This window comes from Chiloscyllium plagiosum, unplaced genomic scaffold (assembly GCF_037043375.1).
Source record: "Chiloscyllium plagiosum isolate Xiang-an unplaced genomic scaffold, Cpla_swu_hap1 HiC_scaffold_13, whole genome shotgun sequence".
Lineage (NCBI taxonomy): Eukaryota > Metazoa > Chordata > Chondrichthyes > Orectolobiformes > Hemiscylliidae > Chiloscyllium > Chiloscyllium plagiosum.
The window spans coordinates 86,269,043-86,291,749 of record NW_028270151.1 but is presented as its reverse complement, the minus strand read 5'-3'; the positions used below and the strand labels follow the sequence as shown (position 1 = coordinate 86,291,749).

The 22,707-nt window shown below is 40.9% G+C and overlaps 1 protein-coding gene across 2 annotated transcripts in view; it reads right to left on the bottom strand.

Moving 5' to 3' along the window:
* Nucleotides 1-1,261: 1,261 nt before the first annotated feature.
* Nucleotides 1,262-22,707, bottom strand: part of ing5a (inhibitor of growth family, member 5a) — a 31,109-nt gene continuing 9,663 nt past the window's right edge. For both annotated transcript variants that reach the window (XM_043701721.2, XM_043701720.2), the window contains exons 3-8: nucleotides 21,754-21,920; nucleotides 17,594-17,705; nucleotides 12,725-12,818; nucleotides 8,708-8,843; nucleotides 6,064-6,125; nucleotides 1,262-5,670 (exon numbers count right to left, since the gene is read on the bottom strand). In XM_043701721.2, coding sequence (XP_043557656.1) covers nucleotides 5,631-5,670; nucleotides 6,064-6,125; nucleotides 8,708-8,843; nucleotides 12,725-12,818; nucleotides 17,594-17,705; nucleotides 21,754-21,920 — 611 coding nt within the window. In that variant the 3' untranslated portion in view covers nucleotides 1,262-5,630. The remainder of the gene's footprint in view (nucleotides 5,671-6,063; nucleotides 6,126-8,707; nucleotides 8,844-12,724; nucleotides 12,819-17,593; nucleotides 17,706-21,753; nucleotides 21,921-22,707) is intronic.

The window sequence follows — 22,707 nt, the reverse complement described above, 5'->3', positions numbered from 1 at the left end:
TACAGCCATTACATCTTTTATTTACATCTGTGAGGGAAGGTGGGAATAAACTCTGAATACATTGTAAAATAGTATGGGAAAGGTAAATCTGGGAAGTATTTTAAACTGAATTCTTAAGAGTAGGACAAAAGGACACAGATTCAAACTAAAATGTAGTTTTTAAGAATGCCATTGGGAAACCATTTTTTAGCTGCTCTCCACCAGGATTGATTCCCTGGCTTGATGGTAACGGTAGAGTTTAGGATATGCAGGGCCATGAGGTTTCAGATTGTACTAAATTATGATTCTGCTGCTGATGGTCCACAGCACCTCATGGATGCCCAGTCTTGAGTTAAAGGATCTGTTCAAAGTCTGTCCTATTTGGCATGTGTCACATAACAGGATGGTGGTTGTTTTCAATATGAAAGTGGGGTTTCATCTCCACAAGGACTGTGTTGTGGTCCCTCTTACCAATGCTTCCACAGATAGATGCATCTGCGGCAAGCTTATTGGTGAGGATAAAGTCAAATGTTTTTCTCGTCGGTTCTCTGACCCTGCATCAATATCCTTTAGGATTCAACCAGCTCAGAAGTGCTGCTGCCATGCCATTCTGTGGTGGACGTTGAAGTACCCCACCCATTTTGTGCCCTTGTTACCCTAAATGCTTCCTTCAAGTGTTGTTCAACATGGGAGGACATATTCATCAGCTCAGGGAAGACCAAGCATAATCAATAGATTTCCTTGCCCATGTTCAACCTGATGCCTCAAGACTTTATGGTATCTAGAGTTAATGGTGCACACTCCCAGGCCAACCCTCTGACACTGTGTCACCACCTCTGCTAGGCCTGTCCTGCTGGTTGGACTAGACATATCCAGGGATGGTGGTGTCTACGACACTATAAGGTATGATTCTGTGAGTATGACTGTGTCAGGCTGTTGCTTAACTAGTCTGAGACAGCTCTCCTAATGTTAGCATCAGCCTCAGATATTAGTAAGGAGAATTTTGGAGGATCAGTAGCTGGTTTGTTATTTTCATTTCCTGTGCCTAAGTAATTGCTAGGTGATCTGTTTGGTTTCATTTCTTTCTTTAGACTTTGTAGCAATTGATAGAACTGAGAAGCTTTGTAGGCCATGTCAGAAAGCAGTTAAGAGAGAACCACAACGCTGTGACTCATATAAGTCATATGTAGACCAAACCAGGTAGGATGGCAGATTTCCTTCCCTAAAAAAGAACTTGTTGAGAGACTGTACAACAATGTCACAATTATAGCAAAAGACAATGCAAATCTCAAAAATACTTTATTTTGACAATACAGCCATCATTACATCGTCTAAAAATACAGATATACTATCATTTTTTAAAAAATGTTTACAATGTTTGTTTACAAAGGGAACATCCACACTGTCCAAACTAAAAGGCATTATGAGCAACTGTAAAATAGAAGATGAAAAGATTGTCAGAATTATAGTTTAGTTCATCTATGGATTTTTCATATACAACCCTGTCAATCAAAACAAAAGCTGCTCCTTCATTACACTGCAGTTACCCCTTTCTAACAAGCCAAACCAAACAAAAACTGACCGCCAATAAAGCCTACACAAGCATTCATTGCTACCATCACTGTCTCCTTACTGGTCAGTGTTTCATCTGAAAAATGTACATTAAATGCTTAAGGCCTGTCTCACACACATTGTTCATAGCAAGATCTGAAACAAATACAGTCTCTTGCCACAGACTTATAAATGGCTCATGGATGAAGTTTTACATATTAAAGTGCATATAGACTTACCTATAAAATTACGTGTGCCTAAGGAGAGGACTCTATGACATTCCGATATGTAAAACATTGCACAGTTACTAATCTCAGTCGTGTACAGAACAATGAACAAGGTGGTATACACTGTCTTCACTGCACAATTTTTGTTTATGTTGCATGAACATGAGCCTAATGTTGATCCACATGTTTATACATCTACAAAATGATCAGTTCCCTGAATAGTACATTCCTCAGTGCTGGAACGATAAGAACTTTAGATTAGGTGGGAATGATGGCATTTAAAAAAAGACATGCTGCACGAAACGTCACAGCCATAAATCGGGAACAGTACAGCAGAGCTCTAACGTGCTACAAATACAATGCCAAGTTGCTCCAATTCAAGATCTCAAATTTAAGTTGTGCTGCAGGAAAATAAGAGTTGGGAGAATAAGAAACACCCAAGGAGGAATTGGATTGTTTTCCAAACGGAGAAGAAAATTTGAAAATATGCTGTATCCCAAAAACCGCTATGATCCAAAAAAAAAGAAGCGTTTATCTCCCTATTACAGTGCTGTCTGGATTCTCATGCTTTGATTCAACTGGATCATGCCAAGACTGCACATGAATGACAAGAGAAACTAGATGCCAGTTCCATCTTATTTTAAGAAATATCTTAGCCATACCAATAGATTTGTATAAGTACGTGGGACACACATCAGAAAGAAATGAAATGCAGCTAAAATTCTGAAATAATAATAGTCAATGAGCTAACATGAAAAAAACATTTCCCATCCAAATCTTGTGATTGTGATCACTGAGAAAAAGTGGACTGATATTAGCTGATTTAAGTGTCAATATTTCAATCTTTCAAAATTACTTTGGTTATAAATGTCCATGTTGAAGCTGAATATCATATTTTCTTTAACTCTTCCAGCACAGTTATAATGTCTATTACAGGCACTAAATGGGGGCGCCTGATTCCAGGCTTTACCGAGATTAGAGGTCAAAATGGTTCACTCCGACATTGTCCTTTACTGTGAAAAGCATGCCAGCTCCACAGGAATCAACGTCTTGCCATTCCTGAACTAACCAGTGTATATTTTTCTGTTGGATAACTATGGATAAGAGTGAAGAATGTTGTGTAGATTTTATCAGTGATACACTTACCAACATGGTCTATCAGTTCAAATATATTTACAACAATGATCAACAAAATAGCTATCACAGCATTACCACTTAAACCATAAATTACATTACAAATTTAGGAACAAGGAATGGCTATTTTACCAATTCATACTATTTCTCTCATTCACCAGTGCTTTACAATGGAATCCAAATTTATCTCAAATAACCCCATCACTTTTTCTTTCTTCATCCTGCTTTGTAAATTACTCCAAAACATTGTTTATGCAAAGATTCCTCTCAATATTTTCTATTTACTTCCCATTTCAATTTATGGCCTCAAGTCCTACATCTTTGGCATATTTTTATAATCTGTACCTTATACACAGAATTTAGTATTTAAATACTTGACTGAGTTCATGATTAACCATCTTCTTTAAGACTGGAAAGCATTATTCTCTATTGATTTTTCACATTGTGGTTTGGCTCCTCTATACTTGAGATCAAGCTGTTTCTCCCTCTCTTCTGGCTAAATCATCTATTGTAATGTTCTGAATACAACAGTATGGTGCCTTGTAAACAAATTGAGGAGCAAAGCTATCAACAAGTGGGTGCTGCCTGAAGCTGATTTCAGTAGGTTCTGGTGTCTGTCACCAATATCTGACAGACCAAAGCCAAATAGATTCACTAAAATTCATATAATAAATAGCTTTGCATTAAGCAGGTCAGTGCTGGCTCAATATATTCATCTCTTAATGAATAAGTGGACAGGTAAACAGGAATAACAGCCAGTACTGTACACTTCTCGTTCTCTGATTTGGAGAAACTTTCTCAGTAGCGTACTTAAGAATTCCACCCATGTCCTTTGGAGTCACAGTAGCTTCAAGATCACTTGCCTGATGACTGAAGGTCAGAACCAAGTCACATCATCTGTGGCACTCTTCGTAATCCAATACCTGAATCAGATCTGTATCATTAGTACACTATTGGTTGATGAGGAAGGATCTGAAACATTGGCCAATCATCCTATCCAACCTAATTAATCAAATGGCTTAATGGGTAAAGTAGTCCGCCCAAACAAGCAATGAAGAGCATACCAGTGCATCCAAGGTAGAAGTAGCATGGTTTTCACTGGTTAGGTTCCAGCCATAATGCTTCACACAGCTGGAAAATCCATAGCCTCAGGTCTACAAGTCTGCAACAAAGCTCTACGGACTTGGGTGAAAGTGTCTCTCTATAGATTAAGAATTTGTAATCTTGCAAAACTAACAAGATTACATTTCTCACAAGCACAGTTCCAAGATGCTTAGTGAAGCCTGGCAGGTTCCCACATGTAACACACTTGACGGATGGCAAACAAATCTTCCAGAAGTGGCAGGAAGGGTCCATGTACCACACAAATTCATATTTCAATCAAAAGAGGCATGAGAAGGGTCACTCCTGAAGTTGGAGCTATAACATATGATCCTTCATGATCTACAAACTTGCACTTGTGCACATTCAATATTTTTGCAGTCCACAGTTACATAATGCTTAAATCAGTCACATGAAGTCCCTGTTTATTCACTATGGTAAGACCAACTTCATATAATTCTTCAAGAAAAGAAAACTGGTGCACATTTATTTTGGTTTTAAATCTTCCTTCAATACTGAACAGGCAGAAGCATTCCTAAAAACATTCAAATGTGTGGATTAAAAAGATGCAGTATCAAGAATACACACCGACAACAGTGGTTCAAAATAAAATATCCTATCGTTTGAGTTGTAGGCCCTATGGATTACAAGATCCAACTTCTGAGATAACTTTCCAGGGTCTGCAGCCCTGTAATATAATCCTTTCAATGGATAGTCCTTTATGAAAGTATCACAATCATAATATTGCACAATAAAATGGACATTACCCATTTTCTTTAAAACAACTTTTTGCCAAAGTATACAGGTTTATCTCACTATCACAATCATATATATTATTTTGTATTTCACAAAACAATACACCCTACTTAATAACAAATTCCGGTTAATATCAACTTTATAGAGGCAGTCAGTTCCTTTCTTAAAGCAGCTTTGGTCTCGAGTAACACAAAATCCCGGTCAACAGTTGCTTCCATGGGCTCACATGGGTTCTACATACCTGCAACTGTGATACAAATCTAGTGTCTTCCTGGGACCAGGGATAACAGTGGTTACAATGGTAAATACTATCTTTAGTATCCAGTGAATTACAACATTGTATTTATCCCTTTGACAGTAGAGAACTGTACATTTGTTTCCCTGTACTGTTATCTCTAGGGCCAAAGGGAGCAAGAGTTTGGAGTTATCAAGTTACTAAAGTCAATATTTTATTGCTATAGTTTCAATACGGTGAGTTAAAAAAAAAGCTTGAATATTTCCACAATGGCTCCCTGTTCTCAAACTCCAATAAAGAACCTTGTACATTTTCACCTTTCATTTCCATTTATTAGCGGCACACTTCAGGCCTCACAAATCAATCCTGAAACGGATCTGCAACCTGTTGGCTCTATCATGGACGAATTGGTATATCACAGCTTATTGAGCTACAGAATACCTTCAATGTCCAAAACAGGTTAATATACCTGGAAATGAAATGTCAAAAAACCCCAGCTGGTTCTCATTAAACCAGTTTGAGAAAAATAAAACAATCTCCTGCCCAGCTCCCATGCAAGTCACAAGTTAGGGAAGATTAAATGAAATTGCAATGTTTGAAGACACAGAACAAAAAACACATTGTGGAGGCAAGTGAGCAGAATAGCTTCATTTCTTTTTCCTTTCCTGGGTACATCTTGGACAGAACCTGTATGTAAACAAGAACAGACAAGTAAACAGACTGTCTTCATCCATGTGCCTTGCAATCTTACTCCATCAACACTGGAACATCTCCTCCCTATCGAAACTTGAGTTATTGTCATTCAACCTGCAAAGCCTGGACTATGGAAGAAGTGGTGAAGCATATATTCATAATAGCTGAAAACAGTGTGAATGACTGCACTTTGCTAATACTTTAATTTGAGTTAACATTTGGACATTTGAACTACAGTGCTGATTTCTCTAAGATAACAGCTAACATCACTTCCAGTACCAGTTATAAACTAAGCACCTTATTGGTTCCAGAATCATTCTCTGGGCAGATCACCCAACATTTCCAAAGTGAAACAGTGGAATACTTGAACTGGCCAGTTTTACTTACCATTTCCCTTTTGGTTTTGTTGCAAGATCCACACAGGCAAAGTGAAACCACTCAATTGGACACTATTGATCATAAAGCAGAAAGCAGCAGATTAATCTCGTGGTCACAATTATCAGACAACTGGCATTTCCCTTTAGCAACCAGAGTAACCATTTTAGGTTTCGAATGTAAAATTACTCATACAGCAGCACCTGCTTTTAATAATTTGAGTTGTGAGTTAGATACTCATGTTAAGATCCTGAATTTAAGTAAGCATTCCATAACACCTACTGCTGATTCTGAAATCAGACTGTCTACAGTGGTTTGGCAGTTGACAGCTCAGTGAGACTGAAAAGAAGCTGTAAGTGACTTTGTAGTACATAGTTATGTTTAGTGTTGAGATCAGCACATTCAAAAGGTTATGGAACTGGACACCTTGTACACCCATTTGATTGGAGGTAAATGTGTCATGCCGAGGAAAATTAAACAAAATAAAAACACACTAAAAAATGGGAGGCAGGAAAAGGGGAATTTGTGCAAACAAAATTGGGCTATGATCCCATTACTGTACAAACTAGTCACATTCCAGACACTCCCTTTGTCCAAGCCTTGTATAGAGGAATGTCCAATAGCACAAGATGTAATTTTCAATCCAAGTGATGAATTTTTAAAAAAATTACTTTCAAGAGTCCTAAGAATTTTTTAACCAGTGACTGCTCGAACAAGTAACATAAATGTAAGGCATCCTTGTCCGGTCCCCAACGCCTCATCTTCACCATGGACATCCAGTCCCTGTACACCTCCATCCCCCATCACGAAGGACTCAAAGCACTCCGCTTCTTCCTTTCCCGCCATACCACCCAGTACCCTTCCACCGACACCCTCCTTCGACTGACCGAACTGGTCCTCACCCTGAACAACTTTTCTTTCCAATCCTCCCACTTTCTCCAAACAAAAGGAGTAGCCATGGGCACCCGCATGGGCCCCAGCTATGCCTGCCTCTGCGTAGGGTATGTGGAACAATCCATCTTCCGCAACTACACTGGCCCCACCCTCCATCTTTTCCTTCGCTACATTGATGACTGTATCGGCGCTACCTCGTGCTCCCACGAGGAGGTTGAACAGTTCATCCACTACACTAACACCTTCCACCCCGACCACAAATTCACCTGGACAGTCTCGGACTCCTCCCTCCCCTTCCTAGACCTTTCTGTTTCTATCTCAGGCGACCGAATCAACACGGACATCTACTACAAACCAACCGACTCCCACAGCTACCTGGACTACACCTCCTCCCATCCTGCCCCCTGTAAAAACGCCATCCCATTCTCCCAATTCCTTCGTCTCCGCCGCATCTGCTCCCAGGAGGACCAGTTCAAAATACGTACAACACAGATGGCCTCCTTCTTCAAGGACCGCAATTTCCCCCCCGACGTGGTCGACGGTGCCCTCCACCGCATCTCCTCCACTTCCCGCTCCTCCGCCCTTGAGCCCCGCCCCTCCAACCGCCACCAGGACAGAACCCCACTGGTCCTCACCTACCACCCCACCAATCTCCATGTACAGCGCATCATCCGCCGTCACTTCCGCCACCTCCAAACAGACCCCAGCACCAAGGATATATTTCCCTCCCCTCCCCTATCAGCTTTCCGTAGAGACCACTCCCTCCGCGACTCCCTTGTCAGATCCACACCCCCCACCGACCCAACCTCCACTCCCGGCACCTTCCCTTGCAACCGCAGGAGGTGCAACACTTGCGCCCACACCTCCCCCCTCACTTCTCTCCAAGGCCCCAAAGGAAACTTCCGTATCCGCCACAGATTCACCTGCACCTCCACCCACATCATCTACTGCATCCGCTGCAGCCGGTGTGGCCTCCTCTATATTGGGGAGACAGGCCGCCTACTTGCGGAGCGATTCAGAGAGCACCTCTGGGCCACCTGGACGAACCAACCCAACCACCCTGTAGCACAGCATTTCAACTCCCCCTCCCACTCCAACGAGGATATGCAGGTCATTGGACTCATCCACCGCCAAACCACAACAACGCGACGGTCGGAGGAGGAGCGTCTTATCTTCCGACTGGGAACCCTCCAACCACAGGGGATGAACTTGGACTTCACCAGTTTCTTCATCCCCCCTCCCCCCACCTTGTCTCAGCCGAATCCCTCCAGCCCGGCACCGCCTTCCTGACCTGCAGTCTTCTTCTTGACCTCTCCGCCTCCATCCTACTCCGACCTATCACCCTCACCTTGACCTCTTTCCACCTATCACATTTCCAACGCCCCTCCTCCAAGTCCCTCCTCCCTACCTTTTATCTTCTCCTGCTGAACACTCTCTGCTCATTCCTGAAGAAGGGCCTGTGCCCGAAACGTCGAATCTCCTGTTCCCTGGATGCTGCCTGACCTGCTGTGCTGTTACAGCAATAAAGTTTCAACTAACATAAATGTAATACTTATAGATGTCACACAGAGGCGTGGAATTCTTAAAGGTTTCAAAATTCTTAGTTCAGTATGTAATCTATATCTAAACCCACGTGTCAACTACTTCCATTGCCCAGCTCTAATAAAAATGGTATTTAAAATTTAGCACTAGCAAGTAAATACAACCAAAATACCATTAGTCATGCTTTCTAATTTAGATAATCCAAATCAAAGACACTTACATCTGGGTTATCACAGCCAATCATTTCTCCATAAGAAACCTGGTGACACAGACAATAAGTGGGTTCATTGGGATCAACTGGCATGTCCAACACATCAGATGGGTGCATTTTCAAAATTGATTCAGAGTATTCTGACCTAGAGAAGGAAATACAAAATAAATTCCAGATACAACCTCTTCTAAATAGCTCTTTGCCCTCCTACAGAGAGACAATAATTTTATTTCTATATCAACTTCGTGACCTCTGGAGATCCCAAAGCACTTTACGACCAATTAAGTACTTTTGAAGCATAGTCACTCTTAAAACTTAGAAACATTCTTTGGAATGCGTTATCACCATTCACTGCCAAACTAGTATGGTGGTGAGTAAAAGACAATTTTGTTATCAATTTCATTTGACACATTGATAAAAGTCCTATTGAGCATTGTGAATAATGTGAATCACTTCCAGAATCTCAGAATTGTTACAGCATATGTGCACCAGTTCTCTAAATGAGCACTCAATCCAATTCTCCTGCCTTCTCTCTGTAAACTGATACATTCTTCATTTTTAGATAACAGCTTTCAAGTGCTTCAATGGAATCTGCTTTCACCACATTCACAGGCTGTATTCCAGAGCTTAGCCAATCACCGCGTTAAATATGCCACTTTTGTTTCTTTTACCAATTACTTGAAATCTGTGTCTTCTTGTTCTCAATCCTTGCTAATAGGTGGGATATAAGTCCTCCTAAACCAAATTAAAATGCCTAGCGATGCTGTGATACAAAGTTGTTCAAAATTTCCTCTTAAACAAATAATTACAAGTTTTGAAATGTGACAGTGTGAAAGGCAATATGCACTTCAAATCAGCACCTCAAATTGTTTATGTCACAATCAATACCTATTCAAATTATGCACATCCCTCTCCCCTTCATTATTTTGTTTAATCTGTCATCTTAAGCATTGGAATCCCTATCAAACAGATACCATCCGAAATCCTTGAGGGCAAGAATAGAAATCTAGTGATGTGATTGTTGTCTTTACAGAAATACTCCTCTGTAGTTACTGTAATCAGATTTGTCTCCCTTGTTGAATATAATCCCTGAAGTCTCCCAGCACACTATCTTCTTTCCACACCAGAATTATGCCGTACCAGATTTAGGCATAAGTAAGCAAACTACAGCTTGAGGTGGGGGCTTCACATTACGAGAAGCCTCTGAATAGAGTCATAGAGATGTACAGCATGCATACAGACCCTTTAGCCCAAATCTTCCAAACCCTTCCTATTCATATACCCATCCAGATGCCTCTTAAATGTTGCAATTGTACCAGCCTCCATCACTTCCTCTGGCAGCTCATTCCATACATGTACCGCCCTCTGTGTGAAACATTGTCCCTTAGGTCTCTTTTATATCTTTCCCCTCTCACTCTAATTCTGGACTACCTCACCCCTGGGAAAAGACCTTGTCTATTTACCCTACCCATGCCCCTCATGATTTTATAAATCTTTATTAAAGTCACCCCTCAACCTCCGTGCTCCAGAGAAAACAACCCCAACCTATTAAACCTCTCCCTATAGCTCAAATCTTCCAACCCTGGCAACATCCTTCTCAATCTTTTCTGAACCCTTTCAAGTTTCACATCATCTTTCGAATTGGAAGGAGACCAGAATTGCACACAATATTCCAAAAGTGACCTAACCAATGTCTTGTCCAGCTACAACATAGCTTCCCAACTCCTGGACTCAATACTCTGACCAATAAAGGAAAGCATACCAAATGCCTTCTTCACTATCCTATCTACCTGTGACTCTACTTTAAAAGGAGCTGCGAACCTGCACTCCAAGGTCTCTTTGTTCAGTGTATGAAAACAAAATGACTACATTTGAAACTACACATAATTAGATGAAGATAAAAGGAAACTCAAATTTATAGCATAGAAAGCCATTCAGCCTATTACATATGTGCTGGTCAACAAAGATCTCATTAAACTAATCTCATTTTACAGCTACTGGCCCACAGCCCTGTAGGCTATGGCAACACAAATGAATACATAAATACTGCTGAAATGTTACAAGCGTTCCTAACTCAACTATCCTTTCAGGCAGTGAGTTCCACACAGCACCACCTTCTGAGTGAACAAGTTTAGCAGAACTGTCCTTTTTCCCCTGAAGTGGAGTGGCATGGTGGCTCAGTGGTTAGCACTGCTACCTCACAGCACCAAGGAACTAGATTCGATTCCACCCTCAAGTGACTGTATGGTGTTTGTACATTTTCCCGGTGTCTGTGAGAGTTTCCCCGGGTGGTCTGGTTTCCTCCCACACTCCATAGACATGGTTAGGTGGATTTGCCATGCTAAATTGTCCATAGTGTCCAGGGATAAAGAAGCTAGATGAATTAGCCATGGGAAATGGAGGGTTACAGGGAGTGGGGGCATGCATTTAAGTAGGATGCTGTTCAGAGGATCGGTATGAACGCGATGGGCCAAACAACCTGTTTCTACACTGTAGGGATTCGAAGACTCTTTGATAGGGTCTGAAGTCAGCATGTTTGCCAATATTTGCACCAGGTTCAACACTATTGGACTCCTCAGATATTGAAGTAGTCCATTTCCAATTGCAGCAAGATTTTGACAATATCCAAGTTTGAAGTGACAACTGGCAACTGCCACAAAAATGCCAGATAATTCTAACAAGAAAGAATCTAGCCAGTTCCCATTGGCATCATCATAGAATCCCCAACTATCAACATCCTGGAGGTCACTCTTGACCAGAAATTAAATAGGACTAGCCATGTAAATACTTTAGCCTTGAACAGCAAAAAGACTAGGAATCCTGCAACGAGTCACTCACTTTTGTTTCCCCAGATCCTTGCCGTCATTCACAAGCCTGGATGAGTGCAGATCCAACAACATTCAAGAAGCTTGATATCATCCAGGACAAAGCAACCTGCTTGATTAGCACCACATCCAGAAACATTCACTCTCACCACTACCAGTGCAACTCAGCAGCAACAATCTACAAAATGCACGTTAGAAATTCACTAAGTCTCCTTTAGACAGACCCTCCAAACCCATAACCACAACCATCTAGTAGGACCAGGCAGCAAATACATGAGAACACTACCAAGTTCTCCCTTAAGCCTCTCATCATTCTGATTTTGAAATATATCATTGTTCCTCCAATGTGAATTGGGTCAAAATCCTGGAATGCCCACCCTAACGCACTGTGGGTGTAATTACACCAAATGGATTGCAGTGGTTCAAAAAGGCAGCTCACCACCACCACCCATATCACATTACTGAATGAAAAATAATTCATCCGTCAAATGGTTTCTTTTTTAAAAATTTCTTCTTTCATAGGATGTGGCAATCACTGGCAGACCAACAATTATTGCCCATGCCTACTGGCATGATTGATAGTCAAATTCAAAGCTTAAGGACAATTGCTTGAGATATCATACTCTACCTGTAGATTCTTGACTAATAAAAGAGTCAAAGATTATCAGAAGCAGGCAAGAAAGTTGAGTTGAGGCGATAATCACGTCAAACGTTGCCTTACTGAATGCAGTGTAGGCTTAAGGGCAAATGGCCTACTCCTGCTCCTAAGTCATTTACACATATAGTTAAGTATTGCAAAGTAAAATTAATAATAAAATCACTTATGGGAAGATTAACATCAGCATCCTCTTCCATCAGCTGATGTTTCCTTCACACTGTCTGAATATCAAGTAAGCACCAGTCCAGCAGCAAAACATTAAGCAAACAGATTCAGCATATGACTTCCACAGAACAAACCCAAACTCCTCTGAACTGCAGAATATGTAAAAAGATGAACCTCACCTTGTACGCCTCGCCCTTTTCGAATACAAGCTGGAGAAGGGGTATTTTACATCTACATATTCCCAATATTTATTAGTTAACTTGGAACTTTTGTAACTGTATCGATATTATAGAATGATGGTGGTGAAGAAAGAAGAAATGATAAAATGAAACCAAAAGTTCAACATTGCTGTTATAACAAGTCAAACAGTCACCCTACCCTGCTTTCTGCTTCTTCTTCTTTGGCATATCATCATCTGATCCCCGTCTTCCACGGCCCCGAGAACCCCTCCTGTCTTTCTGGCCTCTGCCTTCTATAAAAGGGAGACAGAAATGCATGTTAGATGTGCTTGTAATTAGGATTTACAGGTGGCTCTCTACATGTCAGTTAATTTAGTACTGAGTTTCAAATCATCTTTTTCCCCTGTTGCTAGCTTATGAAAGGTTCCAATTTATTCCATTACTTGGTCTTAAAAAATGAAGTAAAATTGAAATTGCTGAAAATGATCAGTAGATCTGGCAGCATCTGTGCAGAGAAAAACATTTATCATTTAAGATTAATTATCTTTCATCAGAACTGAGAGTTAAAAAGTAACAGGGTTTTTAAGTAAGAAATAAAAAATACGGCCATGGACAACTAAAGAGTTAAGCGACAGCATAAAACTTTGAAAAAGTTTACAAAAATACAAATGAAAGAAACTGCTGAATGGGAAGAATACAAAGAGCAGCAAAGGGCCAAAAATCAGCTTATAGAAAGTCTATAAAGACCATAAAACAAAAGCAGAATTAGGCCACTCAGCCCATCAGATCTGCTCCACTATTTGATCATGATTGATTTGTGTTTCTGTGTTGTCTGTAAAATCTTCCATAGCTATGTAAAGCAAAAAAAATCAGTAAAAACAAATGCAAGTCCATTACAAGTAGAGTCAGGAGAATTTCAGGAGAATTTCAGGAGAAAATGCAAATGGCAGCCAAACCAATGAAATACAGTGTGTCTATCTTCACAGAACAAACATTAAAAATCCCCCAGGGAAGATGAAGATTGAGGGACTAATGTTAAGAAGGAACTGCAAGACATTAAAGTATAAAAATAGTAATATAGAAGTTACTGGAACTTAAAGTGAATAAAGACCTTGGATCTTATGATCTTCACCTGAAAGAAGTGGCTGCATAGATAGATGTGTTGGTGGTTATCTTTCACATTTCAATAGCATAAATGGCGACTAGGCAGCGGTGATTCCAAGCGGCTCAGAACCCAGACATCGATGGACTTCCCTTTAAGCCCTATTGTGATGACTAATGTAATGTAAACCTTTCACTGTATCTGGCTGTATTTCTCACTATAGAATAAGCAATAATAAAACTTGTTCAAAAAAACATTTATTCAAATTTATTCAAACTGTGGAATGATCCTAGCAGATTGAATGAAGACAAATGTAATATCTGGATACTACAGCCTTGTTTGCCTTACATGAGCCATATGGAAAAATGCTAGAATCTGTAGTGAAGGAGGCAAAAAAACAGACTTACAAATTAATAATATCCAATAATACTTTATTGTCTGTCAACATGGATTTATGAAAAGAAATTGCAAAGGCAGTCAGGTCAAGCAACAATTAGGGATGGGCAATAAATGTTGATATCCCCATCCCATTATCAAATAAAAAGCTTGACCCTGACCCTTAATTGTTGCCTTAATTGCCCATCTTGTTTCCCAGCTGACCCCTTTGTCCTTTCAGTGCACTGTTTTAATGAGGCTCAACATAGGATTGAGGATCAACATCTCATTTATTAGTTGGGCACTTCTAAGCCTCTGACTTCAGAGTTCAATTTTCAGATCATAGTTTCAGATCATATCCAGATTTTGCTTTTTTAAAAAAATCTATGTATGTTTAATTCATATGGTCTTATTTTTCCTTCCCTTTGTTTTCAGGCCTTGTATCGCTAAACATTCTGCCTTTTAACCTCCTTTCTTTCAGTCTATTCCAGAGTTTTCTTTAGTTCCTTTTACATGCCATTTCCCCCCACTCCCCCAACCATCCTTTTCACTTGCTTAAAACCTACTGCATTTCTATCTTTTCTGAGTTCTGATAAGAGGTGATCAACCTAAAACTTTAACTCTGTTTCTCTCCACACAGATACTTGGAGAATATTTTCAGAATTTTAAGATTTTCAATGTCAAAACATTTTACTTTTGAAAATACAAAGACATTTTACTGAAGTTTGTTTTTGTCTTGAATTCACGAGAAATACCAATATAAAAGGAAAACAACATTTAAGTTGCACAATAAGAGTTCTAATTAGTTGATAAGTGAACTCTGATTGATAGAGTGTGTTGTTGTTAAGGATGCATGAAATACAGAAAATATCTGACAGTTAACTGTCAAGTTTTAATCCAGGCAGATTGATTCCAATTGGTCACGGCATTCTTCTAAATGGGTCATTTGTCAAAAAAAAAATCAGCACTCTCTTCTCATAGAATATAAAATGTTATTATTCCTTTACGTTGGTACAGTTGAACCCTGTATCTGTGGATTCAGTTTCCATAGTTTCAGTTTTCTGCAGTTTAACACAGCCTGAAAATATTATGTAGAACGTTCCAGAAATAAGGATCAGGGGGCTGCCAGTGAGGTAAATTTCCCATTGAAATGATAGGGTTTGCTACTATCTGTGGTGTTGGGCTTCCGCAATAGGTCTTGGAACGTATCATTTGTAGATATGGGGTGGGTGGAAACCTGAATTTCTTGCAAATTGTTTTGACATGTGCAAGATGAAAAGCTTCAACAAAATGCATAATTTTTCAACAGGACTCTAGTTCTGAATAACCAACTGTTTTGCTTTTGCCCTCCGTACACAGAGATGTACAGCAGGGAAACAGACCTTTCGGTCTAACAGTACCACCCTCTGCATGAAACAGTTGTCCCTTACGTCTCTTTTATATCTTTCCCCTCTCACCCTAAACCTATGCCCTCTAGTTCGCACTCCCCCACCCCAGGGAAAAGACCTTGACTATTTACCATATCCATGCACCTCATGATTTAATAAACCTCTATAAGGTCACTCCTCAGCTTCTGACGCTCCAGGGAAAACAGCCCCAGCCTATTTCAAACTCTCCCTATAGCTCAAATCCTCCAACCCTGGCAACATCCTTGTAAATCTTTTCTGAACTCTTTCAAGTTTTACAACATCCTTCCAATAGGAAGGAGACCAGAATTGCACACATTATTCCAAAAGTGGCATAACCAATGTCCTGTAATGCCAAAGCATGACCTCCCAACTCCTGTACTCAGTACTCTGACCAATAAAGGAAAGCATAGCAAACACCTTCTTCAATATCCTATCTACCTGCAACTTTATTTTCAAGCAGCTATAAACCTGCACTCCAAGTGTTTGTTCAGCAACACTCCCGAGGACCTTACCATTAAGTGTATAAGTCCTGCTAAGATTTGCTTTCCCAAAGTGCAGCACCTCGCATTTATCTTTATTAAACTCCATCTGCCTCTCCTCAGCCTATTGGCCCATCTAATCAAGATCCTGTTGTAGACTGAGGTAACCTTCCTCGTTGTCCACTACACCTCCAATTTTGGTGTCATCTGCAAACTCATTAACTATACCTCTTATGGTCACACCCAAATCATTTATATGAGTGACGAAAAGTAATGAACCCAATACCGATCCTTGTGGCACTCCACTTGTCACAAGCCTCCATTCCAACCCTCTACCACAACCCTCTGTCTTCAACCTTTGAGCCAGTTTTGTATCCAAATGGCTAGATCCCTTTGGATTCCATGAGGTCTAAACTTGCTAACCAATCTCCCATGGGAAACGTTGTCAAACACCTTACTGAAGTTCATATAGATCACGTCTACCACTCTGCCCTCATCAATCCTCTGTTACTTCTTCAAAAAACTCAAGTTTGAGAGAGATGATTTCCCACGCACAAAGCCATGTTGACTATCCCTAATCAGTCCTTGCCTTTCCAAATACATGTACGTCCTGTCCCTCAGGATTCCTTCCAACAACTTCTTGATTCAGTTTCGGAAAGTATAAGTAGCACAAGCCAGAAATCGCTAATAATTTCACATTTATGACTTTTGTTTCAATTCTACGCTCTCAAACATCAGTCTGCGGCAATTTAATCCCATATTAGTTAGCAAACAAACCCAGACTTCCACTTCTGGTAAACTGCATGAAATTACAGTTTTATTACTGAACATTGTGGGCGGCACAGTGGCACTGTGGTTAGCACTGTTGCCTCACCTGGGTTCAATTCCCGCCTCAGGCGACTGACTGTGTGGAGTTTGCACGTTCTCCCTGTGTCTGCGTGGGTTTCCTCCGGGTGCTCCGGTTTCCTCCCACAGTCCAAAGATGTGCAGGTCAGGTGAATTGGCCATGCTAAATTGCCCGTAGTGTTAGGTATAGGGGTAAATGTAGGGGTATGGGTGGGTTGCGCTTCGGCGGGTCGGTGTGGACTTGTTGGGCCAAAGGACCTGTTTCCACACTGTAATGTAATGTAATGTAATCTAATCTAATTACTGAACAAGAGAGAGAAGCAGAAGAAAACAAATATCTGGGGACGTCTGCATCCGGAGCATTTACCTTAATAACACAACAATGAATCAGTTTTATTCAAAAGTCTAAGAAGAGGAATGCTAAATGAATACAGTTCTGTATTGCTCAAGTCTGGCAGTTCAGCCAGCTTTATTACTATTGTTCAAGGCTGTTTGTAGTTGCGTAATGTAAAAGGAAGATTATGAGATGATATATGTCACACAACATACACAACTCTCATTTTTCACATTTGTCTGGAATTTGCGCTCTCAAAAATCAAATCCAAACGTGATCTTTGAACACAGTTTGTCAGCAAACCCAGATTTAAAAAGAAATAAAAGTCTTCCAAATTAGTGACTGATACATGTTAGGCAAGAGTTTTAAACAGCCACAATGGGTAACACATCTGCTGTGATTGAATTGATAGTGGGTTAAACTTAAGAGGCTAACTGGCCTGTTCCACCTTTAATTTGCTGACCATCTAGGTTCTCCATTTCAGAATGAAATGCTGCACCAAAGATTTAATATCATTACTCACTCTTATTGCCTCTCCCTGCTGAACTGTCATAATCACTTGATTCCAACTTTTCCTTCAAATCAGCTTCAAACCTGGCAAGTTCAGCATCCAGCCGCCTGATGTGCTTGTCGACCTGCCATAAGCAAACAAATAATTAACAACATAGCAGAAAATAACTTAAAATGTTCACATGTGGATCATTGGCAATGAAGACATTGCTCAGGGATGGACATGACTTGCAGCTTAATGTTCCAGGATACAAATGCTATAGGAAGGACAGAAAGGGGGGGGGGGGGGGAGAAGGTTTGATAAGGGATAGCATTACAGCTGTACTGAGGGAGGATATTCCCTGAAATACATCCAGGGAAGTTACTTGGATGGAAATGAGAAATAAGAAAGGGTTAATTACCTTATTGGGATAAACCCACTAATAGTCAGCATGAAATTGAGAAACACATTTGTAATGAGATTTCAGTTATCTGTAAGGATATTAGGGTGATTATGGTAGGGGATTTTAACTTTCCAAACATAGACTGGGACGGCTAGTGTTAAGGGTTTAGATGAAGAGGAATTTGTTAAGCGCGTACAAGAAAATTTTCTGATACAACATGCGGATGTACCTACTAGAAAAGGTGCAAAACGTAACCTACTCTTGGGAAATAAGGCAGGGCAGATGACTGAGGAGTCTGTGGGGTAGCACTTCGCGCCAGATTTAAAATAGTGACGGAAAAGGATAGACCAGATCTAAATTGGAGGAAGGCTGATTTTGACAGTATTAAACAAAAAGAGGTTAGCACATGTCAGGTATAGGCAGGAGAGATCAAATGCATCCTTAGAAGAGGAGTATACTGAAGAGGGAAATCAGGAGGGCAAAAAGGGGACATGAGATAGCTTTGGCAAACATAGTTAAGGAGAATCCAAAGGATTTTTACAAACACATTAAGGACGAGTTGGACCGAAGGCTCTGTTTCCATGCTGTACATCTCTATGACACAGTCCAAAGGATCTACCACACACAGGCACCTGGCCCATATGATAATGTAGTAGCAAGTTGGGTACATAATTAAGGACAAAAGGGTAACTCGGGAGCGAATAGGGCCCCTCAAAGATCAGCACGGTAGCCTTTACGTGGAGCCGCAGGAGATGGGGAAAATATGAAATGAGTATTTTGCATCAGTGTTTACTGTGGATAAGGACATGGGAGACATAGAATGTGGGGAAATAGATGGTGACATCTTGAAAAATGTCCATATTACAGAGGAGGAAGTGCTGGATATCTTGAAACGAATAAAGGTGGATAAATCCCTCGGACCTGATCAAGTATACCCTAGAGCTCTGTGGGAAGCTAGGGAAGTGATTGCTGGGCTTCTCACTGAGATATCAGTATCATCGATAGCCACAGGTGGGGTGCCAGAGGACTGGAGGTTGGCTAACATGGTACCATTATTTAAGAAAGATGGTAAGGACAAGCCAGGGAACTATAGACCAGTGAGCTTAACGTCGGTGGTAGGCAAGCAGTTGGAGGGAATCCTGAGGGACAGGATGTACATATATTTGGAAAGACAAGGACTGATTAGGGATAGACAACATGGCTTTGTGCATGGGAAATCATGTCTCATGAACTTGATTGAGTTTTTTGAAAAAGCAACAAAGAGGCTTGATGGGACTGTGCGCTGGACGTGATCTATATGGATTTGAGTAAGGCGTTCGACAAGGTTCCCCATGGGAGAGTGGTTAGCAAGGTTAGACATCTTGGAATACAGGGAGAAATGGCTCAAAAGGTAGAAGACAGAGGGTCATTTTTCAGACTGGAGGCCTGTGACCCGTGGACTGCCACAAAGATCAGTGCTGAGTCCACTACTTATCGTCATTTATATAAGTGATTTGGACATGAACATAGGAGGTATAGTTAATAAGTTGGCAGATGATATCAAAATTGGAGGTGTCGTGGACAACATCGAAGGTTACCTCAGATTACAATGGGAGATCAGATGGGCCAAAGGGCTGAGGTGTGGCAGTTGGAGTTTAATTTAGATAAATGCGAGGTGCTGCATTTTGGGAAAGCAAATCTTAGCAGGACTTATACACTAAATGGTAAGTCATGGAGATGTACAGCATGGAAACAGACCCTTCGGTCCAACCCGTCCATGCCAACCAGATATCCCAACCCAATCTAGTCCCACCTGCCAGCACCTGGCCCATATCCCTCCAAACCCTTCCTATTCATATACCCATCCAAATGCCTCTTAAATGTTGCAATTGTACCAGCCTCCACCACATCCTCTAGCAGCTCATTCCATACACGTACCACCCTCTGCGTGAAATAGTTGCCCCATAGGTCCCTTTTATATCTTTCCCCTCTTTCCTAAACCTATGCCCTTTAGTTCTGGACTCCCCGACCCCAGGCAAAAGACTTTGCCTATTTACCCTATCCATGCCCCTCATCATTTTCTAAATCTCTATAAGGTCACCCCTCAGCCTCCGACGCTCCAGGAAAAACAGCCAAAGCCTGTTCAGCCTCACCCCATAGCTCAAATCCTCCAACCCTGGCAACATCCTTGTAAATTTTTTCCGAACCCTTTCAAGTTTCACAACATCTTTCTGATAGGAAGGAGACCAGAATTGGGCGAGAGGTGAAAGATATAAAAGGGACCTAAGGAGCTCCTTTTCCATTCAGAGGGTGGTGCGTGTTATGGAATGAGCTGCTAGAGGAAGTGGTAGAGGCAACATTTAAAAGGCATTTGGATCGGTATATGAATAGAAAGTGTTGAGAGGGACATGGGCCAAGTGCTTGCAAATGGGACTAGATCAGGTTGGGATATCTGGTCAGCATAGACGAGTTGGACCGAAGGCTCAGTTTCCATGCTGTACATCTCTATGACACAGTCCAAAGGACCTATCACACACAGGCACCTGGCCCATATGATAATTATGTACCCAACTTGCTACTACATTAAAAGCTAAACCAGTTTAAGTAATGAAGTTTAGGGAGCAGTGAACACACAGCAATACAATTCCACTTTAAATGCTCCTTTAGCAATTTCAGTAAAATTTCAATTTGGAATGGTATCACCATTTCACTATATAGAAATAATAAGCATCATTTTTATTGTCATACCATGTCACCTCTATCCCTGCATTATGTCCAGTACACTGAAAGGGTAATTTCAAAATGACTCGGAGAGAACAACACAAAGTAAATGTAGAAAGATGAAGTAGTAAAGCATCTGGTATGAAAAAAAAAGTATGAACATCTCTATGTCCATACACAATCTGCATTATTACCAACTCAATCACCCCATCTTCTTGGATTACTATTCTCATACTAGATTATATGAGAGTGGCATGGTAGCTCAGTGGTTAGCATTGCTGCCTTACAGTGCCAGGGAACCCGGGTTTGATTCCAGGCTCAAGTGATTGTCTGTGTGGGTTTCCTCCCAGGTTAGATGAATTGGCTATGCTAAATTGCCCCCTTGTGTTCAGATGTGTCGGTTAGGGGTAAATTGCCCCCTAGTGTTCAGATGTGTCAGTTAGGGGTAAATGTAGAGTACAAAGGAACCTTGATTATGTGGGCAGCACAGTGGCACAGTGGTTAGCACTGCTGCCTCACAGCGCCAGACACCCAGGTTCAATTCCCACCTCAGGCAACTGTCTGTGTGGAGTTTGCACATTCTGCCTGTGTCTGCATGGGTTTCCTCCCACAGTCCAAAAAAAAAGGTGCAGGTTAGGTGAATTGGCCATGCTAAATTGCCCATAGTGTTAGGTGAAGGGGTAAATGTAGGGGAATGGGTCTGGGTGGGTTGCTGTTCAGAGGGTCGGTGTGGACTTGTTGGGCCGAAGGGCCTGTTTCCACACTGCAAGTAATCTATAGGACAGCATCAGTTTGAGATACCTTGATATTTTGTACCAACTTAGTACATAATGTACTTAATGTTCAGTTTACTTGGGATACATCAACAAAAGACTTATTGTAATTTCTGTAGAGAGTAAGGAAAATAGGCCATTGGCATTTTAGAAACATTCCTTGGACTATTGGAAAACTACGCAGAGTGATAAAAACAGACTAGTTACATTCAGAGCCAGTTTTGTGCAAGACACCCAATAACACTTTGTGAAAAGCAGCAGCATTTCAATCCCACAAATAATTTAGTTATTTGGTCTTACTGCAAAATGACACCAACCATTTCATATGTCTCCATTGCTAACTGTACTTTGTCATCACTGTATTCTCTGCATTTATTGTAGGCAAGTTGAATCTTCTTCAATTGATCAACACGTTGATCTGGAGATAGGTCCTTCACATTTGAGATATATTCAGTTGCCAATTTGTCAATCTCAACTTTTTTATCTAGAAACAGAAAGTAAAGTAATTAGACTAACATAAGAAGAGAAACAGCACCTAGATATTTCACACAATTTACTGTCTCCCTATATGCATCATATTTCCCTCTGTTGCCACTAATAATCTCAAATTCATACTGCTGCCCTTCAGAAAATAAGATGCAACAATTATTCTCCCCTGATAGGAATGTACCTATTTGCAATTCAAGTACTTCCAAATTCTAAAATAAAACAAAGAACTGCGGAAACTGGAGATCTGACACAAAAACAGAAACTGCTGAAGAAATTCAGACCTGCTGAGTTTCTCCTTCAATTCTGTTTTAGTTCCAAATCCTACTTTCTGCAACTAGGCAAAACTGGGTACACATCCACCCTGAACTTTAGAAAAAAATCTGTTATATTTATTGAAACAGCAAGGTCACAGAATCCCTACAATGTGGAAGCAGGTCATTTGGCCCAGAAAAGTGTCCCACTAAGAACCATTCCCCTACCACATCCCTGTAACCCTGCACTTACCATGACTAATCCACCTTTCTTGCACATCCCTGGACACTAGAGAAATTTAGGGTGGCCATTCCACCTAACCTGCACATCTTTGGACTGTGGGAAGAAACCAGAGCACCTAATAGAAACCCACGCAGACACAAAGAGAATGTGCAAACACTACACTGACAGTTGCCAGAGGATGGAATTGAACCTGGGTCCCTGGCACTGTGAGACAGCAGTGCTAACCACCGAGCCATCATGACAAGGTCAGAAACTTGGAAATACTAGTAGAGGCAATTAAAGACAAA